This window comes from Protopterus annectens, chromosome 1.part0 (genome assembly GCF_019279795.1).
Source record: "Protopterus annectens isolate FY-2018-M chromosome 1.part0, PAN1.0, whole genome shotgun sequence".
In the NCBI taxonomy this organism is placed as follows: Eukaryota; Metazoa; Chordata; order Ceratodontiformes; family Protopteridae; genus Protopterus; species Protopterus annectens.
This window is the reverse complement of record NC_056725.1, coordinates 1349498920-1349517392: the sequence shown is the minus strand read 5'-3', so window position 1 is coordinate 1349517392 and position 18473 is coordinate 1349498920. Positions and strand designations below refer to the sequence as shown.

General features: G+C 37.8%; 1 protein-coding gene across 3 annotated transcripts in view; it reads right to left on the bottom strand.

Moving 5' to 3' along the window:
• WASF1 (WASP family member 1) overlaps window positions 1–18473 on the bottom strand; it is a 1915084-nt gene that overhangs the window by 356417 nt on the left and 1540194 nt on the right. For all 3 annotated transcript variants that reach the window (XM_044066725.1, XM_044066733.1, XM_044066743.1), the window contains one exon: window positions 17614–17731. In XM_044066725.1, the coding sequence (XP_043922660.1) occupies window positions 17614–17731 (118 nt within the window). The remainder of the gene's footprint in view (window positions 1–17613; window positions 17732–18473) is intronic.

The window sequence follows — 18473 nt, the reverse complement described above, 5'->3', positions numbered from 1 at the left end:
TGCAAAATACACAACACCATGAACATCCACAACAAAGACTGTAATCTTTTATACACAGAGACATAGAGCATGGCTGGCACAACAGAATTCTATCCCAAGGAATCCTGTACTTACAGAATAAACTTCCTATGCATGTCAAGCAATGCTACACATGGTCTGTATTCAAAAATATTCTGGATGAATAGCCGGGAAATCATAAATCCTCTTTGGGGTATATAGCATGGTGCTTCTTGACCACAGAGCTTAACTCACTTGACAGTGCTCGGGCTTAGCTGGCTATGATTATCAACGGTCTTTTGAACTCTGTGTCTAGTATATACCTATGAACTTGGCAGCCTAATATATAATTAACAAGTATCTTACAAATGTCCATGCTGCATATAGATTATATATATTCAGACAAACATCAGTTTATTGATGAATGTATTTCTATAATCCTTTTCATTTGAATGTCATTATATGGTCATTGGTATATACTGCTGACCACAACAATTTTCATGATACCATGACCGTGATACAGATATCACTGAATTGCACATACCCTGCATGTCGATACTTACTGCATAGTATAGCTTTACACACTGTGCTGTTTTTCCTTCCAGATTACCCCATACTCTGTTTTTTGTCCTGTAATAGTACCAACTCTATACACACATAAGGTACCTGTAAACACACATTTAATTGTTTATTTTAATAAGTAATGAAAACAGAAAATAGATGTGCACTGTAGTCTCCAAGGTACCATGAATTAAACTTAACCTGAGTCTGAAATCATTTAATTTATTTCCCTTATTTCTTTATTCAGCTGTTTATGTTTGTTTACTTATTAATTTCAGTTTGATAACCATGTAAGCAGGAGGCAGACAAATGCTTTTGAATCACAACCTGAGCTCCAAGGTGCAAGACACAAACAGATAACTGTAAACAAAATAAATAATTATGCCATTTTCTGAAAAAACGTCAAACAGTTTGGCAAAACGTAGAAGTGGAATTCAAGCAAGATGATAGTCGAAAAAATATAAGAAATGGAAATGAGGTCTAACTATAACTACACCTTTGCAGGCAAGAATGGCATTATTGCTATTGCCTGCAATATTTGCATGTATGTACACATGTAAAATGTACAACTGTAAATAAGCTGTTTAGCAGAGTGGCTGTGTTAAGTATAGAAGGATCTCTCCATTTTTATTTATTTTTTTTAGTTTTATGTGCAATTGTGTTTTTAAACAAGTGAGTGTGTATTACAGATGTATTGCATTGTCTGCCTTAATCATCAAAAATATCCATCTATGCTTAGATATGATAATTCTGAAACAGTCAAATAAATAAAACTATGCCTTCACATGGAACCTATGTGTCTGCTTGCTTATTTATTTTGTAAAATAAATGAAACTACAATTTTGCATGGAATATACATGTCTGTTTACTTATTTATGTATGTAAAAAGTTATACTGACTAGTTCTAATTAGAAAAAAAAATCTGTCTACTGTATCAAAATATACATGCAATAAAAAAAATCCGTTTCTTGTGATTTCAGGACATTTCAGTTATAACTGAAGGCATACCTCGCAACCTTGTAGTGCAGAGAGAAAAGTCTTAACAGAAGTATTTCATTGGCTAAAGTAGTTACCAAAGTCCAAGATAAAAGATTAGAAGAGAGTAACTTTATGCAAAAGTGTTACACAAGAGCACTAAGGTACAAGCAGAAGACAAGCGTACATATGACTCGAAGATGACTAGTTACTCCCCAGGAAATACCCTCTACCACTTATCCCCCCACTGTTATTAAACAACGGGTCCTCACTGCACTCTCTAGAGCTAAACACACTACACCAATGAGCCCTGACAACATCCAGTGATTTTTAATTTTTCCACATCTTTGGGGTTTCTAATACCATAATGGGAATGGATCTCATTCCTAAGTTGAACTACGATTAAAGTTCATAAAATTCATATTGTTTCTATCTTTGATGTCAGCAAAAGTGCTCTTTGCAGCACCCGCAATGTGCCCAGTAATGACTCCTTCTGAAATTCGTATGGAGTTGCATGTATCGGTAACATATCCAAATACAATTGTAGATTCTTTTTTATAAGACCTGTTGCTCTTACTACTGTTGGAACTGTTTGGGTACCTTTCTTCTACATTTGTCTAGCTTCTGCCTGCAAATCTTGACATTTTATGACTTTGTGTCTCTCTGTATGCAAGACACTGTAGTCACTGGGTGTAGCGAATTCAATGATCAGTGCTACTTTTGTCTTCTTTTCATGGACCACTATATCTGGTTTTCTTGCATCTATCTTTTGAACTGTTGGTGATGGGTGATTCCCATGTGATGCAGACTTCATCATTTTCTATGACGATTTGTGGGTCATGTTTCCAGTGCTTTTCAGCTACTTCAATATTATCGGACACATTAAGGCCTGTTGCTAGTGGTGTTCCACAGGACTCAGCACTTGGACCTATCCTATTTGTAATACATTTCTCTGAAGTCATAGCAAATATAGGAGGTCTTTCTGTGACCAAAACTGCAGATGACTGCAAGCTGGGTGCAATGACTGATTCCTCCAAAGATAAAGATATCCTTAAGGAGGTTATGAGATACAAGTTAATTGGTGCCAGCAACGTAGCCTAATACTCAGTGCCACAAAATGCATATTTATATCATTTGGGAAGATGACCACGACTGCAAATTACAATAACATTCTCAGTAGTAGACTCAGTGATAAGGGACTTGAACTCAAGTTGACAGTAACCTGAACTTTGATCACTATGTGTTCATGGTGGTGAGAAAATCCTTCTGTGTGGGGCAAGTTACAAGTTATGTCATGGCATCCAAATCTTAGGAGATCATAATCCCACTATGCTTAGCCCTCACTAGATCAATAATTGAGTACACTGCACTCCTCAGCATGTACCTGACTTGCAACAATTATAGTGGCCACAGAGAATCATCATTAAAAGAATACAGGGTGTAAATAACATGTCTTATGTGGAAAACCCCAAACCTTTGTCCCTGTATTGAGTCTCCTACAGACTACTGAGGGGCAGTCTAAACCTATTCCAAAAAGAAAAGAAGCCAGCAACTGTGAGCTGTGAAATTAATTTAATTAGTTAAGCATATAAGGAACCACAAAATAAACAAGAACAGACCGGTTTCGGCTTTGGTTTTTACCAAGCCTTCATCAGTGTAAATCTGCATAACCATTTTGAAGTTCTTATATAATGAAAAATAATTGATGACAAAATATGATTGGTGAGCTCATGAATATAGATATATATGTTTTCATAAATATTCATTAAGTCCAGGCTGAAATAAAGCACCAAGTTTAACAATCCATTTCTTTTCTTTTGCATTCAATTTGTTGTGCCATCCTGATTTGTTACTTCTGTCCCCGATTATTTTATCAATAATTGTAAAGTTAAATCTGGCTGTACCATGTTTAAGAGTATGTTTATATAATGCATTACTGGGCCGTTTGCATCTAACATCACTGAGATGTTCAGAAATGCGTAATTTGAAAGGTCTGGATGTTTGACCAATATAAAATGCATGACAACTGCAAGAGACCATATATATTATCCAGTCTGTATTGCAGTTTGCAAAAAACTTTATCTCATATATATTGCGACTGTTGTTACTAGAAAATTGTTTCGTTTTCAACACATATTTACAATTGCTGCAATGGCCACAAGGCATACAGCCCACAAGTTTGTCCCCTGATATAGAGGTTTGAATCATGTGTAAGTTTCTGGATTCTGAATGATGCTTATAATGATTAAAATGGGTACCCAAATTTTTCCCTTTTCTGAATGAAAATAAACACTTTTCAGGTAAGTATTGGGACAAGGAAGTATCTGCTAAAAGAATATTCCAATGTCGTTTGATAACATCTATTAGTTTGTTGGTATTTCTACCATAAGTGGTGGTAAATCGTAGAAAATTTTGGTCTCTCTGTGGTTTATTTTTGTATCTGAGGAGATCATCCCTTTTGAGCTGTGATGCATGATTGCTGGCAGTGATGACATAACCCATGCTGTAACCCCTATCCGTAAACCTGTCAATTAAATCCTGACGAAAAACCTTAAAGGTATTATCCTCTGAACAAATGCGTCTCATTCTAATGAATTGTGACTTTGGGATATTTTTGGCTATATGTTTTGGATGAAAGCTGGATGCGTGGAGTAAGGTGTTATATTTTGGATATTTTCTGAAGACTTGTGTACTAAGGGTATTGTCTACATTTCTAGTTATCAAGACATCCAAATAAGTGATCTTGTATTGATCAAAATTTATGGTAAAATGTAGACCCCATTTGTTGTCATTTAGATATTCAACAAATTCCTTCAGGTATTCAATATCAGACCTCCACACCATCCAGCAATCATCCAAGTATCTACGCCAAATGTCAATCTCTGGCAAAAAGAGATTGTGCGTGTCATCATATATCATTTGTTCCTCAATATATGCCATATATAAATCTGTATAAATCGGGGCAAAAGATGCTCCCATGGCAGTACCTCTGAGTTGGAGGTAACACTGTTTCCCATAAAAAAATACATTTTTAGTGAGAACATGTTCAGTCAGGCATATAAGGAATGTGTTAAAGCCGGGTTTGTACAATTGTGATTTATATAACCAGTATTCAATTGCATCTAACCCAGCCCAATGTGGTATATTGGTATATAATGAACTGACATCCAGGGTGCATAACCACCAATCATCTTCGATTTGCATGTCATTAATGATGCCCAGAAATTCTGTAGTGTCTTGGATTCTAGATCTTACCCATTTTAACAAAGGTTTGAGATATTTAGTTAAGAACTCAGAAAGAGGTTCGGTGAGAGAACCATTTCCTGCCACAATTGGTCTACTGGTGGATGCAAAGGATCTTTGTGAATTTTGGGTAAAAAATAGATGTATTGACTAACCGGATCTGTAATGGTCAAATGGTTTAAAGTGTTAGATATAATAATGCCATTCTCCAATGCTGGATTCAAAAATGTATCTATTTGCTGTTTAAACATGGGTGTCGGATCTAAAGGCATTTTAGTATAATATCTGGCATCATCCAGTTGTCTATGGGCCTCAGTATCATAATCAGTCCAATTCATAACAACAACTGCACCACCTTTGTCAGCAGAAATAATAACCAATTATTTGTTGTCAATACGTTCTTGTAGACTGATAAGATCCGTCTGAGAGATGTTATTCAACATAGGTTGAGTCATATTTAAATTAAAATGTAGATCTTTGAGAACACTATGTTGAAAAAGACTCACACTGGGGTGCATAGTTGGAACGAAAGTAGATTTATGATATCTGAAGTTGTCAGCCATGTGAGCATGCTGTTTATTATCCAGAAACTGCAATTTGAGGTTAAGCAATCTACAAAATAATGTAATATCCTGTGCAAAAATGTCCTCAGACACAAAAAAGCCCGGAATAAAAGAAAGACCTTTATTTAACAGGGCAGTTTGTGATTCAGATAATGATGTATCAGAAATGTTCAAAACATTGGTATGAGTATGTACATTTATTTGTTGGTCAACAGTTCCATAAGATTCTCCAAGCTTCTGACTTTTTTTATGTTTCCTGCCTCTCCTCTTATAGGGCCTATAGGGGCCCCACTGTTGTTACCTTTGGGTGTCAAGGAGTCTGTGGTGTGTTGTGTGTCAATATCTGTACCAGAGGAGGATTCACCCTCAGATGAATCAGTAAAAGTGCTATGTTTCTTGAGAATGGATTTTGGACGTTTACGTTTAGGGGTAATGTTAGTTTTCTGATAACTGGCCTCAAACCTGACATGTCTGGACTGTCTGAAAGGTTGACCTTTCTCATAATCAGTTTGGTCTCTTTGGAATTTCTTAAGCTTCCTTTCTTTAAGTTGATGTTCAAAATTAAGTAAGTCTGTGCTTAATTTGGACAAAAAATTGGAAAAAAATGATTGATCTTTATATTGATTACAATCATCACATAATTTACTAACCATCAGCGTGTCTTTGTCAATGATACGCTCATAATAATTGGATAATGTTTCCACGAATTTCATGGAACAATTTTGTTGTATACAGAACCATTCATTGGTTAGTTGTTCATCAGGCTCAGTTACTAATGGCTGAATTTTCACCCTGAGTCCTCTAGGAGTTATGCCTTTAGCCATGCAAGCTTTAAATAATTTCAAATGCCAGACATTGGATCTTAATGTTTTCATACTTTTATTTAGATTTTGAAACAATTTTTCACAGCACTTTTCAGGATGATCTGTACTGATGAAATTGGTATTATTGGATTGTTGTCCAATTCCAAAAATACCTAAATCTTCCTTATCAGAAGAAAGACCAACAAGAATTCTATTTAAATCCATCATGGAAATTAATTGATGATGTAAACATCAACCAGAGATTTGGATTGAAAATAAAATCCAATATATAAAAGAGGTTAGTTGGGCCAAGACTTGTTCAAAAAAATGTATATATATATATATATATATATATATATATATATATATATATATGTATAATGGCCTTTGAACCTCAAATGAGCAATGTTATTGCACAGCTATCGTGATTCGACCATTCAAAAGAATAAAACAAAATGGTTCAATATGCTGTGAGGTTGTAATAAAATATGCCACATCCAGATTTCAGATAGAATAAATAGGACTATAATGGAACCTGTGATTCAATGAGAAACCAAGTCCTCCAACAGACATGAAACAATAAGATGAAATTGTGTGGTTTAAAACAAAGGCAACAATAGAAAATATCAAAAAAGGGTTTCCAAATAATAAAATGGACAAAAATGATTGATATATAATATATAATTATGTCATACTCTGCAGTGCTGTTGAAAAATAGTGAGCTGTACGTCAATTGGAACCTTATTTAGAAGCCAAAAAATAAGTCAAAAATATGACCCAAAGATATAATTACCAATGTAATGGCATCTGAAATATATGCATCTATATATAAAGACCATATGAAACTGAGGTATACTAACAGAGAATCACTAGTCCTAATAAAGGAATCTAAGAATTAATTGTTCCAATGATGTGGCTATAAAAAATATAATATAATAAGCCTAATATAGATAGACCAAGAGTATAAATATCCATGAACCTGGTAGTCAGCCTTAAGTAATACAAGATAAAGCTTGCACTATAGACAGACAATCAATGGACTGAAAAAGCTAGCACAAAATATGAAAATATATAAGGTATTGTTATATGTAATAACAGCCTATCACTGGGTAATTTCATATAAAGAAAGATTAATTAAGTATAGTTCAATAACTGGTTATAATTGGCCTATAATACACACCTGCAGTTATAATTGCAGCCCATGTCCAAAAACTGACATATTGTAAAAAAGAGAACAATGTCCTGAATAATATATTAAACATTCATACAAGAGCATACCTATACCTAGCCTAGAAAGCCTCCTCAGATCCAGCCCTGATGGATATGCTACACATTCACAAAACAAACAGCACCAGAATTACCTGATCTAAGGATCTAAACCTCATCTGTGACATAAGCAAAACATGTTGGAGAAACAGGTGTGTTTCAGAGATTAGTCTTTTTTCTGAAAACGACACCCCATTTATGTGAGACAGAGCTCTTTAAGCCTATTCAAATAACATTTGGACCAATAGATGGGAAATCATAAATTCACCCCTGCCTGTTACTGTGGCTTTTATGGACAGCAGCAGCTTATAGATGCTCTAAGGCACAGGTATACACCAAAGTCTTTCTAGTCCTTGGGCACTGACAATTAGGAAAACTGGGACATGAATGGCTAGTCTTAAAAAGTCTCAGTGGCCATTAGGCTGGTTATCTCCAATGAGGATTTCTTCTAATGACTTGCAAATGCCTGAAATTGCTTACCTTACAAATTTGTGTAACAAGATCGTGTTGGAATCCATACAAATCAGCTATAGTGAGATGTAGCAAAAGGTAGGATACTGGTTAGCAACGAGCTTCTCTTTAATTAAGCTATACTTTACTGGGTATGACACTGATCTATACAATGTATTTTATATAGCATATATCATGGACAGAAGTAGGTTAAAAAATAAAAAAGACATCTGGGTACACAAGTCCCAGGATAACAAAAGGGCCCGATCCTCATATGCGTACAGGTTACAGAACTGGAAAAACTGACAATGTAGAATCTTCAAGACACAGAAACATTCCAACAATGGGGTTAGGCCAGGTTCAGGGGGAGGATGCCCCTACCCCACTGTAGAAGGGTGCAGCAGTCCACAAAAAAATGATAGGCCAGAAAAGAGCCATAAAGATGATAGAGTGGACTACTGAGGATAAGAAAGAAATTATGTATTGTTACTGTTATGTAAAAAGACCAGAATTCCCAGGTAGAAGTCATTCGAAAAGATTAAGAGAGAAATCAGTGGAAAGAAAAATACTTGCACCGAAAAAACTGTCAAAACTTTCAAATGCATTTTTGTCTTCATTAATACAACAGATCCATGAAAAACATTATACAGACAAAAACTTTGGGCCCTTTGGAAAAAGAAACAATCTAAGGATGTGCAAAAAAATGTAAAGAACAAAACAGAGATTTTTTAAAGACATGAAAAATAAACAAGGACATGGGAAAGAGAGAGAGATGTGACTTGCTGCAATATTTATGCAAAGGAGAAAGCCAAAGTAATCAATACCAGAAAGCATCTCCAAAGATATCTAAAGAGAAATACAGACAAAGTATCAAGTATGGGAACTTTCGCAACACAAAGAAATAAGAGAACCATGGGGGAATGTAAAACAGAAGATTAGTAAAGCAGAAGTTAAACAAATAGAAGCTGAAGTTATGTAATACGTCCAAAGTGAAGGATTTAGTGTAGCTAACACAGTTTATATCACAGCATGATGGAAGTATTATTCCCCAAAGTAAGGAAAATAGAAAGGAAGAAATATGGAGATAGGAAAGCCTAATAACTTTAATATGATGCAATATTTATGCAAAGGAGAAAGCAAAACAAGTCAATACAAAAAAGCAGCACCAAAGAGAGTTGCAGAAAAGTACAGGCAAAGGCATCCAGATATCCAAAATGTCACAATACACCATTCACTATCTCATGCACTATTCAGTCTCTCTCACACACACATACACAGTCTCTTCTGCATTCACACACACATACAATCTGCTTTCATGCACGCACCATTTGTCCTCTCATGCACTGGTCAGTTTCTCTCATACACACATATACAGTCTCTTCTGCATTCGCACACATACAATCTGCTTTTATGCATTCGTACCTCTCCACATTCCAGATTTTCACAGAATGTCCCAATTTTTGCCTCATATTTTTGGTATGTTCCTCATAAAATTTTGGTTTTCTGACAAATCAGTGAGAATCAAATTCATTAAATAATGGCAGACATTTGAATTGCAGGCTTCATTTCTTTCAGAAAATATATGATAACACAAAACCTTTTCATCTAGCCACTTTCTCAGTTTACATCAGCAATACTTAAAAATTGTCCTAAGTTTTGGGCCTTTGTTCCCCCATTATTTTTGGCTTTGTCCAGATTGTGCTAAGAGGTTAAGAGATATGCGTGCACGCACTATTCATTCTCTCACGCACTATTCTCTCTCTCTCATGCACACATACACAGTCTCTTCTGTACTCGCACAGACTTACAATCTGCTTTCATGCACTCATACCTCTCAACTGTCCAGATTTTCTTAGAATGTCCAGAGTTTTGCCTCTCATTTTTGGTCTGTTCCTCACAAAATTTGTGGTTTTCTGACAAATCAGTGAGGCTTGAATTCACTAAATAATGGTAGACATTTGAAGTTTAGGCTTCATATCTTTCAGAAAATGTACAGCACAAAACATTTTATTCTAGCCACTTTCTCAGTTTAAATGAGCAATATTTAAAATTTGTTCCTATTTTTGGCCCTTTGAACCCCATTATTTTTGGCTTTATCCAGACTGTTTGTCCTAAGAGATTAAGAGATATTCACGCACGCACCATTCATTCTCTCATGCACTATTCACTCTCTTTCATACACACATACACAGTCTTCTGCATTCACACACACATACAATCTGCTTTCATGCACTGTTCACAATCTCTCATACGGTCTCTTCTGCATTCACACACACACAATCTGATTTCATGCATGCATGGTTCTTTCTCTCATGCACTGTTCACTCTCTCTCTCATACACACACAGTCTCTTCTGCATTCACACACACATGCAGTTTGCTTTCATGCATGCACCATTCGTTCCATCAAACACTATTCAGTCTCTCTCATACACACATACATAGTCTCTTCTACATTCACACACACATGCAGTCTGCTTTCATGCATGCACCATTAATTCCATCAAACACTATTCAGTCTCTCTCATACACACATACACAGTCTCTTCTACATTCACACACACATGCAATCTGCTTTCATGCATGCACCATTTGTTCTCTCAAACACTATTCACTCTCTGTCATACACACATACACACTCTCTTCTGCATTCATAAACACATACAATCTGCTTTCATGCACGCACTGTTCGTTTTCGCAAACACTATTCACTCTCTCTCTCAAACACACACACACACACACACACACACACACACACACACACACACACACACCTTTTTTTCGGAACAGGTCTGTGGCCGGTTGGGGGACGCTGCTGTCCAGATTTGATATAATTGCCACATTTTTGCTTCATACTTTTGGTCTGGTTCTCATTAAATGGGTGCGATCGATACATAAAACTAGGTGCGCTACCCAAGAATTTTTCGAAGGATTTGAAATCTGAAAAGTGAAATGTGTGTTAATATTTAGTGCCTTCAATTCTTGGATCATTCCAGTAATTTGCCAGAAAGCTGAAGCTTAATTTACCAGAAAAATAGAAATTTTAGGAGGAAGACACAAGTACTAAGAGCCAAAGAATCAGAACTTTCTTCGAAAACCTGGACAGTTGAGATATATGATTGTGGGCCGGCAGTTAGGGACTTAGTGCAACTGTCTAGCATCGAACATGTACAAAAAAGTACAGTTTACTAGGAAAGAGCATACTTTTGAAAACTTTTTGAATTTACTGCCTAAAGAAATACTTACCTAAAAAAAAAACAATGCAGAAAAAGTAGGGAGCACCAAGTGAAGACGGGGACCAAAGCACGCAGTGTCTAAATTCCACAGGGAAGCAAAACAGCACTGGAATACAGGTTTGCAAGTATTTTTAAGTGGCTCAATATCGTGGGTGTGATTGCTAGGAGTGATGTCACAAAAAAGGGAGGTGATTACCTCAGTGAGTGACAGTGTTCTAGCTTCGGTCCGAGGCAGAAATGCAGTTTAAGAAAGGAGATAGTGCCCCTTTAAACTGAATCCTCAGAAATGTAAATTCAAACTGAATGAAGTTACTTATGTGGGTCATTTGTTTGCCAGTTCTGGCTTACAACCAGATCCATCTAAGCAAGCAGGAATTCTTGAGATGCTAGTTCCAGACAATGTCACATCTTTGCAACATTTTCTTGGTATGGTCAACTACTTAGGAAAGTTCATTCCATACCTGAGTGAGCTTTCAGCACCGCTACATGAGTTGACATTCAAAAATGCAACCTGGTCCTGGTTGGAACAACACCAAAAAGCATTTGACATTCTGAAACAGAAAATTGCCAGTCCACTCACACTGACATATTACGATGTTCACAAACCTGTAACTCTTTCTTGTGATGCTTCTAAGTATGGTCTTGGTGCAGCATGTCTTCAAGAAGGCATACCAGTAGCCTATGCAACAAAAACTTTTTAACTCAAACTAAAATGCAGTATGTATGCACAAACTGAAAAAAAGCTTTTGGCAGTAGTGTTCTCATATTCGAAGTTCCATGATTATATTTACGGCAAACCAGTTCAAACAGAGACTGATCACCAACCTCTAGTGACTGGTAAAGGTCTGGAAGGTTTTTTTTAACAGTATTTTAAGAGGAGAAGCACCAACATCTTGGAAGAAAGCGGTGGTGGCTATAACACCTAAAGAGGGCAAAGACCTCTCGGATCCAGCTTTGTACAGGCCAGTTTCAATCCTAAACCATGATCATAAAACATTTGTGTCTATAATGGCTAAAATAATGGCCAAGTTGATGCCAAAATTGACAGACATGGATCAATGTGGTTTTGTGGAGGGAAGGCAAACATTTGACAACATTAACAGAACACTGATGATCCAGAACAAAGCTGAATATAGGAAAATACAACTGTGGTTGCTGGGTCTTGATAAAGAAAAAGCATTTGACACAGTAAGGTGGGAGTTTATGAGTAGGACAATGGAAGCATTTGCATTTCCTGATAAAATTATAAGGTGAATCAGGAGGATATATGAGGGATTAGAGGTGAAAATTAAAGTAGGTGGGTTCTCTGATAAGTTCTATTTTAGCAAAGGAACCTGGCAGGGGTGTCCTCTTTCCCCTTTATTTGCACTATATTTAGAACCACTAACAAAGAAAATAAGAGACTCAGAAATTCAAAGTTATAATTAGTATGGCAATCAAGAAAAGCTTGCTTTATTTGCAGATGAAATATTATTTTATACCAGAAAAGGCCATTTCAGTGTTGTGGAACATTTTGAGGCAGTTTCCAAATCTTTTCGGGATACAAAATTAATGAAGCTAAAACAAAGGCAATAGCTGTACATTATTTAGCCACATAAGAATTGGCTCAGCAATATCCATACTTATGGGGACATTATAAAATGAAATACTTAAAGAGTATGTATTAAAATGGATTCTGATGTGGCAACAAGTATATGTAGGAAGAGACTAAACAAAATGTAATACAAAAACTGAGAAACTGGAAGCTCTGTTATACAGATATGGATAGCAAGATACAACCAGGTGAAATGTTTTAGTCTCTTTAGTTTTATACACAGATCAGGCATATTTTTATCAACCAGAGCAGAAGTTGTGGATAGCAATTAATAAAGAGCTGAAGGATTTTATCTGGGAGGGGAAGACAGCAAGAGTCACATGGGATAAGCTGATTCTTCTAATTAAACAAGGCAGTTTGGGATTACCCGATTTAAAGGGGTATTTCAGAGCTACACAGTTAAGGCTCCTACAGACAGCACAAGCAGAAACCTATAATTCAAAGTGGAAAGAGATGACGATGAAATGGGGAGAAGATCAAGGAACACGGACAGACTGGGATTTTGGATGCAGATCCTTAAGGAAAATAAAAACCATGCAGAATATTATACTCAAAGCAGTAGAAAGATCTAAGCAAACACAGGAATGAAGAAAAGAGATTCTACCATTAGGAATGGCTGCAATTAGGGATACAGACACCAGGCAAGAGGTGGCTAGAATTTATCGGAGAAAACTGGAAAAAAATAACCAAGGTACTAGGAGCAAATAATTAGAGAGGGAAAGGTAATAGAACGGGAAGAGGCCAAGAATTTATTTGGACTGTAGGATAGAGATTATTTTCCCTATCAAGAACTGATATCAGAGTATAGCCTAGGAGAAAGAAATAGGGGGATCCTACGTGAAAGACCAGCACTGATAGAGTTTTTAGTAAAATCTAGAACAGAAGCTGTTGTTAAGGAATAATTAGCAGAGCATACAAAATGTTGCATGATAACTATAGGAAATAATCAGAGGAGGTTAGAAAGGATCAGAGAGAGAGATTGTATAAGCCAGTGGTTCCCAAACTTTTTTGATTCTCGGCTCACTTGCTGAATCCAGGTTTTCTCAAGCCCCCCCCCCCCATGGTGTGCATAAAGTGCATATTTCAGGGGTTCCCAAAGTGTGCGCTGTGGCGCCCTGGAGAGCCACGGTTTCCTCACAGGGGCACCACAAACTAATGCGCTTAGTTGCAAAATAAACTGCAAACAGTTTGCAGTTTATTTTGCAGTTAACCTTATTAGTTTGTGGCGAGTGCGAGTGAATGCAGGAATGAATGAAGAAGTCATCGTGTGTGTGTATGTGTGAGATCGGGAGAGTGAGAGCAATGTGTGAGTGAATGCAGGAATGAATAAAGAAGTGGCTGTGTGTGTGTGTGTGTGTGTGTGTGTGTGTGTGTGTGTGTGTGTGTGTGAGATCGGGAGAGTGAGAGCGATGTGTGACTGAATGCAGGTATGAATGAGGAAGTGACTGTGTGTGTGTGAGATCGGGAGAATCAATGTGCAAGTGGGTGTGTGGCATGTGGGTGTGACAGACAGTGAGAGTGATGTATGAATGAATGCGTAAGTGGGTGTGTGGCACATGGGTGTGACAGAGCAATGTGTGAATGAATGCAGGAATGAATAAAGAAGTGGCTGTGTGTGTGTGTGTGTGTGTGTGTGTGTGTGTGTGTGTGTGTGTGTGTGTGTGTGTGTGTGTGTGTGTGTGTGTGAGAGATCGGGAGAGTGAAAGCGATGTGTGAATGAATGCAGGAATGAATAAGGAAGTGTGTGTGTGTGTGTGTGTGTGTGTGTGTGTGTGTGTGTGTGTGTGTGTGTGTGTGAGATCGGGAGAGTGAGAGCGATGTGTGAATGAATGCAGGTATGAATGAGGACATGACTGTGTGTGTGTACGTGGGTCATACCTCTCACGTGTACAGATTTTTGCCTCATATTTTTGGTGTGTTCCTCCTAAAATCTGTACTTTTCTGGCAAGTAGTTGAGGACTGAAGTCATTAAATAATGACAAACATTTGAGTTTAAGACTCCACATCCTTCAGAAAATTCATGCTAATGCAAAACCTATTACTCTATCAAATTTCTAAGTTTGTAAGAGCAATATTTCAGATCTGTCCCTTTTTGTCCCCCCATTATTTTAGGCTTTGTCCAGATTTTCAGAGCAATATCTGCTACACGTCCTCATGGAGCAAATGCTTAAAAAGTATCAAGAATCATCCAGGCTGCCAGTAGCAACTGCTCTAAATTGGGGTAGACCAGTCACCCCTGACGTGTCAGCCAATCCAGAGTGTGAGGAAGCTTGTGGTAATTGGGCAATTTAATTAAAAGGGAGAATGAACTTTGTCTTGCCAAAAGGGGGGGGGGGGCACCACAATGATCTTTAATAGTTCTCTCTGAAACTTCAGACGTACCTTGAGTATCAGTGGAAATGCATAAAGGAACATTCCCATCTAAGGAAAAGAGAATGCTTCTGCCCTCCAAACATTGCTGCAAGAAAGTCTTGAACAGAATTTTTCCCCAACTGTCTGTCTGGAAAGGAGGCAAATTGATCTACTTCAGATGTTGCCCATCTGGAACAAATCCAGGCAGACCTCTGTCCCAAGTTTCAACTCATAAGAGTCAGTGTGGGATCTGCCTAGTCTGTCTGCAGCTATGTTTTGCTCTGATGGGATGTATGGGCCTGAAGTGTCAGAGTGCGCTTTAAGGCTAGCTCTCAGGTCATCACTGCCGGCAGGCAACGAGGGCATGATCTTGTACCCCCTAGTATACTCACGTACCACATGACTGTGGTGTGGTCTTTGACCAATAAAAGGGGACCTGGAGACCATAAGTGGTGAGGAACTTTTAAGGTCTGAATCACTGCTAACATTTCTTTAAAATTTATGTGCTTTGTAGTGTCTGAAGGATCCCATTCACCTTGCAATTGAACTTCCCTGTACCCTGTTCCCCATGTAAAATCTGATGATTCCATCTGCCCTAACTGAACTGGGATCTGGAAGGAGAAGAGTTGGCCAGGGCTGAGAGACATCTGATCCCGCTAGTTGTTGTACGACTTTGGACGGATACATACCAAAGGGGGCATTATAATTCAATGATTGGCCTAATAAGGGCTGAATAAAGGGGAATATAACACCCACAGACCTAGACACAATTCCCTTGTGAATAACCTGCACAATACAGAAGGACTGTATAATAGTGGACACGTGCTGGTTAAAAGTTAGGTCACTTTCCACATAAGTTCACAAATCCTGACCAACTGGCTTATCTATTAGGGGCAGTTGTCAATATGGTAGTTCCCTGGGGTAGATGACTTCCTAAAGGATATAATAATGCATCTTTTGGTATTTAGTTTGTCTTGATTTTGGCACCACTTATTTATTTGGAACAAACCTTTCTGCAGGATGGCTAAGTCATTTGGAGATTCAATGACTGTTCCTAGCTTGCAGTCATCTACAAACTTAATTAGCCAGAGCCCCTTGGTATCAGCTTTTATTTCAGAGAAGTAGATGCCAAACAAGTCAGTTCTCAGCAATGAACACTGGGGGAACTCCAGTGGTGACTGGTCTCTTTGTGGATGTAACTTCCCCTTTTTTGATGTCCTGCTTCCTATCTGTGAGCTATTTGGCAATCCAGTGACTGGCTTAAGGGTTTATTCCCAGTTTAATTTGTTTTTCTACTATGCCTGAGTGGAGGTTTCAAAGGCTTAGGCCAGATCGAGGTATGCAGTGTGTATCGTTTTACCTTCATCCATTGCTTTGGTGACTTTTTCAAAAAAAATAAATCCACCAGGTTGAGTAAAGCTGACTTGCCCTTGATAAATGCAAAGTGAGAAGGCTTATTAGCTTGTTTGCTTATGGGGTACATATTATACCTTCTTTCATTTAATTAGTTATTTCTTATACTATTGTTTTTCCATTATTTTTTTCACAGTTTCTATACAAATGACAGCTGCTATAGTTGCTATCTTATTGGATACAGTTATTTATGGTTAACCATACTACTTCTAATTAACTTATTTTTTTTTTTAGCTCATCACAGCTGACAATCAGTTGACATCAACTCCACTCTCAATTCACTGGATCTAAAAGATCTGCCATAAACTCTCTCAGACTCTACTCTCTCAATGTCCGGGGCCAGTGAGGAGATGAAGAACACTGGTACAGTGCAATACCACTGCGAGAAAGTATGCCCTACACTATCACTCTGTGGCAAGTCTTGTGAGTTCTACTACTGCTACCTTTGGGAGGTGCATGTGCATGTCCATGCATGAACTTCCTGACCAAATGGTACACAGCTTGCTGCCTGGAGCTCATCAGTTCTTACTGCAACTAATGCAGTGAGTCTAGGCTGCTTCACCCCCAGGATGGACGAGCCAGTGTTATCCACTCCCTCCCATCTTCCCTCATCTGGTTACTCTAACGCCTGTGCCACTAGTGGAAGAACAGTCATGTAACGCACAGTCAAGACTTTATCCCTCTGCACCAAGAGGCCTGTTTTTATTAGGTTTTGAAATGTTTTACGTTTTTGTCCAAATATACAAAGGAACAGCTACTTGTGTGCTGCACCCATCCTTCCTGGCTTGAAGAACTGAAGAGAATATGCACTAACATAGGATATAGAAAGCAGTCACGGACATAAGTAGGTGCTCTTCATCGCAGGCCCTTGAACGTCTGTGAAGGGAAAAGGAAGAACTACTAGTTTTGCAACTTAAAGATGCAGAAGACACAAAGTAAGGTGGAATATACCCAGCTGCGATTATCTGCTGTTACAGTGACTACTTCTGAAAGATGTACTGTTAAAATAAGTATACTTAACCTGTAACTGTACTTCACTAATTAAACAAATATGCAAGAGAGATCCTGAATTGTGCTATGCTGTACTTACACTCTTAAAAAACACACTTTTCTAGAAATGGAAGAAATTAATGGATCAAGTGGTAACAAAAAATAGCTTGCCTTCTGTTTTCTTTTCTCCTTCCGTTTGTCCTCAGTGTCTTGCAGCATCTTTTCTCTCCAGAGGTCAAAAAAATAAGAAGGGTTCGTGTAGAACTTAAGACCTTCTTTGCCATCATCCCTGTATCAAAAAAAATAATGCAAATTTGAACTTGAGCAATGAACCACTACATTATGAACATCCTGAAGAAATCTGCAAGCAAAACATATTTGTTTCAGTTTTTATACTGCTTCAGCTTCACAGACTGCTGGGCTCCACATTACATTATTCTTGACAATTATCTTAGCCATTTCAAGAGACACAGATAGATTTGTGACTGCCAACTCTATTATTTGACAACAGGCCACTTTAGCCAAATCTGCGATTCTGAATGATAACATATCTCTTCAGCGTCTGCAAAAACAGGTCCACACAGTACAATATGGAAGACAAGGAGTGCCCATGAAGTGCTCTTCACCTATGAGACAGAGAAAATGATGATTCCTGGAAGTGAGATCAGAAGCCCATTTCTGTCATCCCAAATAGCCAAGTGCTACTGGGTACCCACTTCCCAGATGGTTGTATTAACAGGTGAGTTCTAACACACAAAAGGAACACATGAAAGAAGGCAAATGGTAAAAAGCTTGCACTACCAGCACTGTGAGACCACCTCTGAAGTCCCTCCTCCACATTACTTGCTCATCAGACACACCAGTCAAGCCACTCAAGCAATGAGCCCATTACATCCAGGCACCCTGGTAACAACGCAAGCAAGTAACCAAGCTAAGCCAAACTGCTGGAGTGAACTGCATCCCAAGGAACTTTAAAGTTGGTACAACAGAGCAAAAGAGACAATCACACACAAGAATTACAAAACGGATCT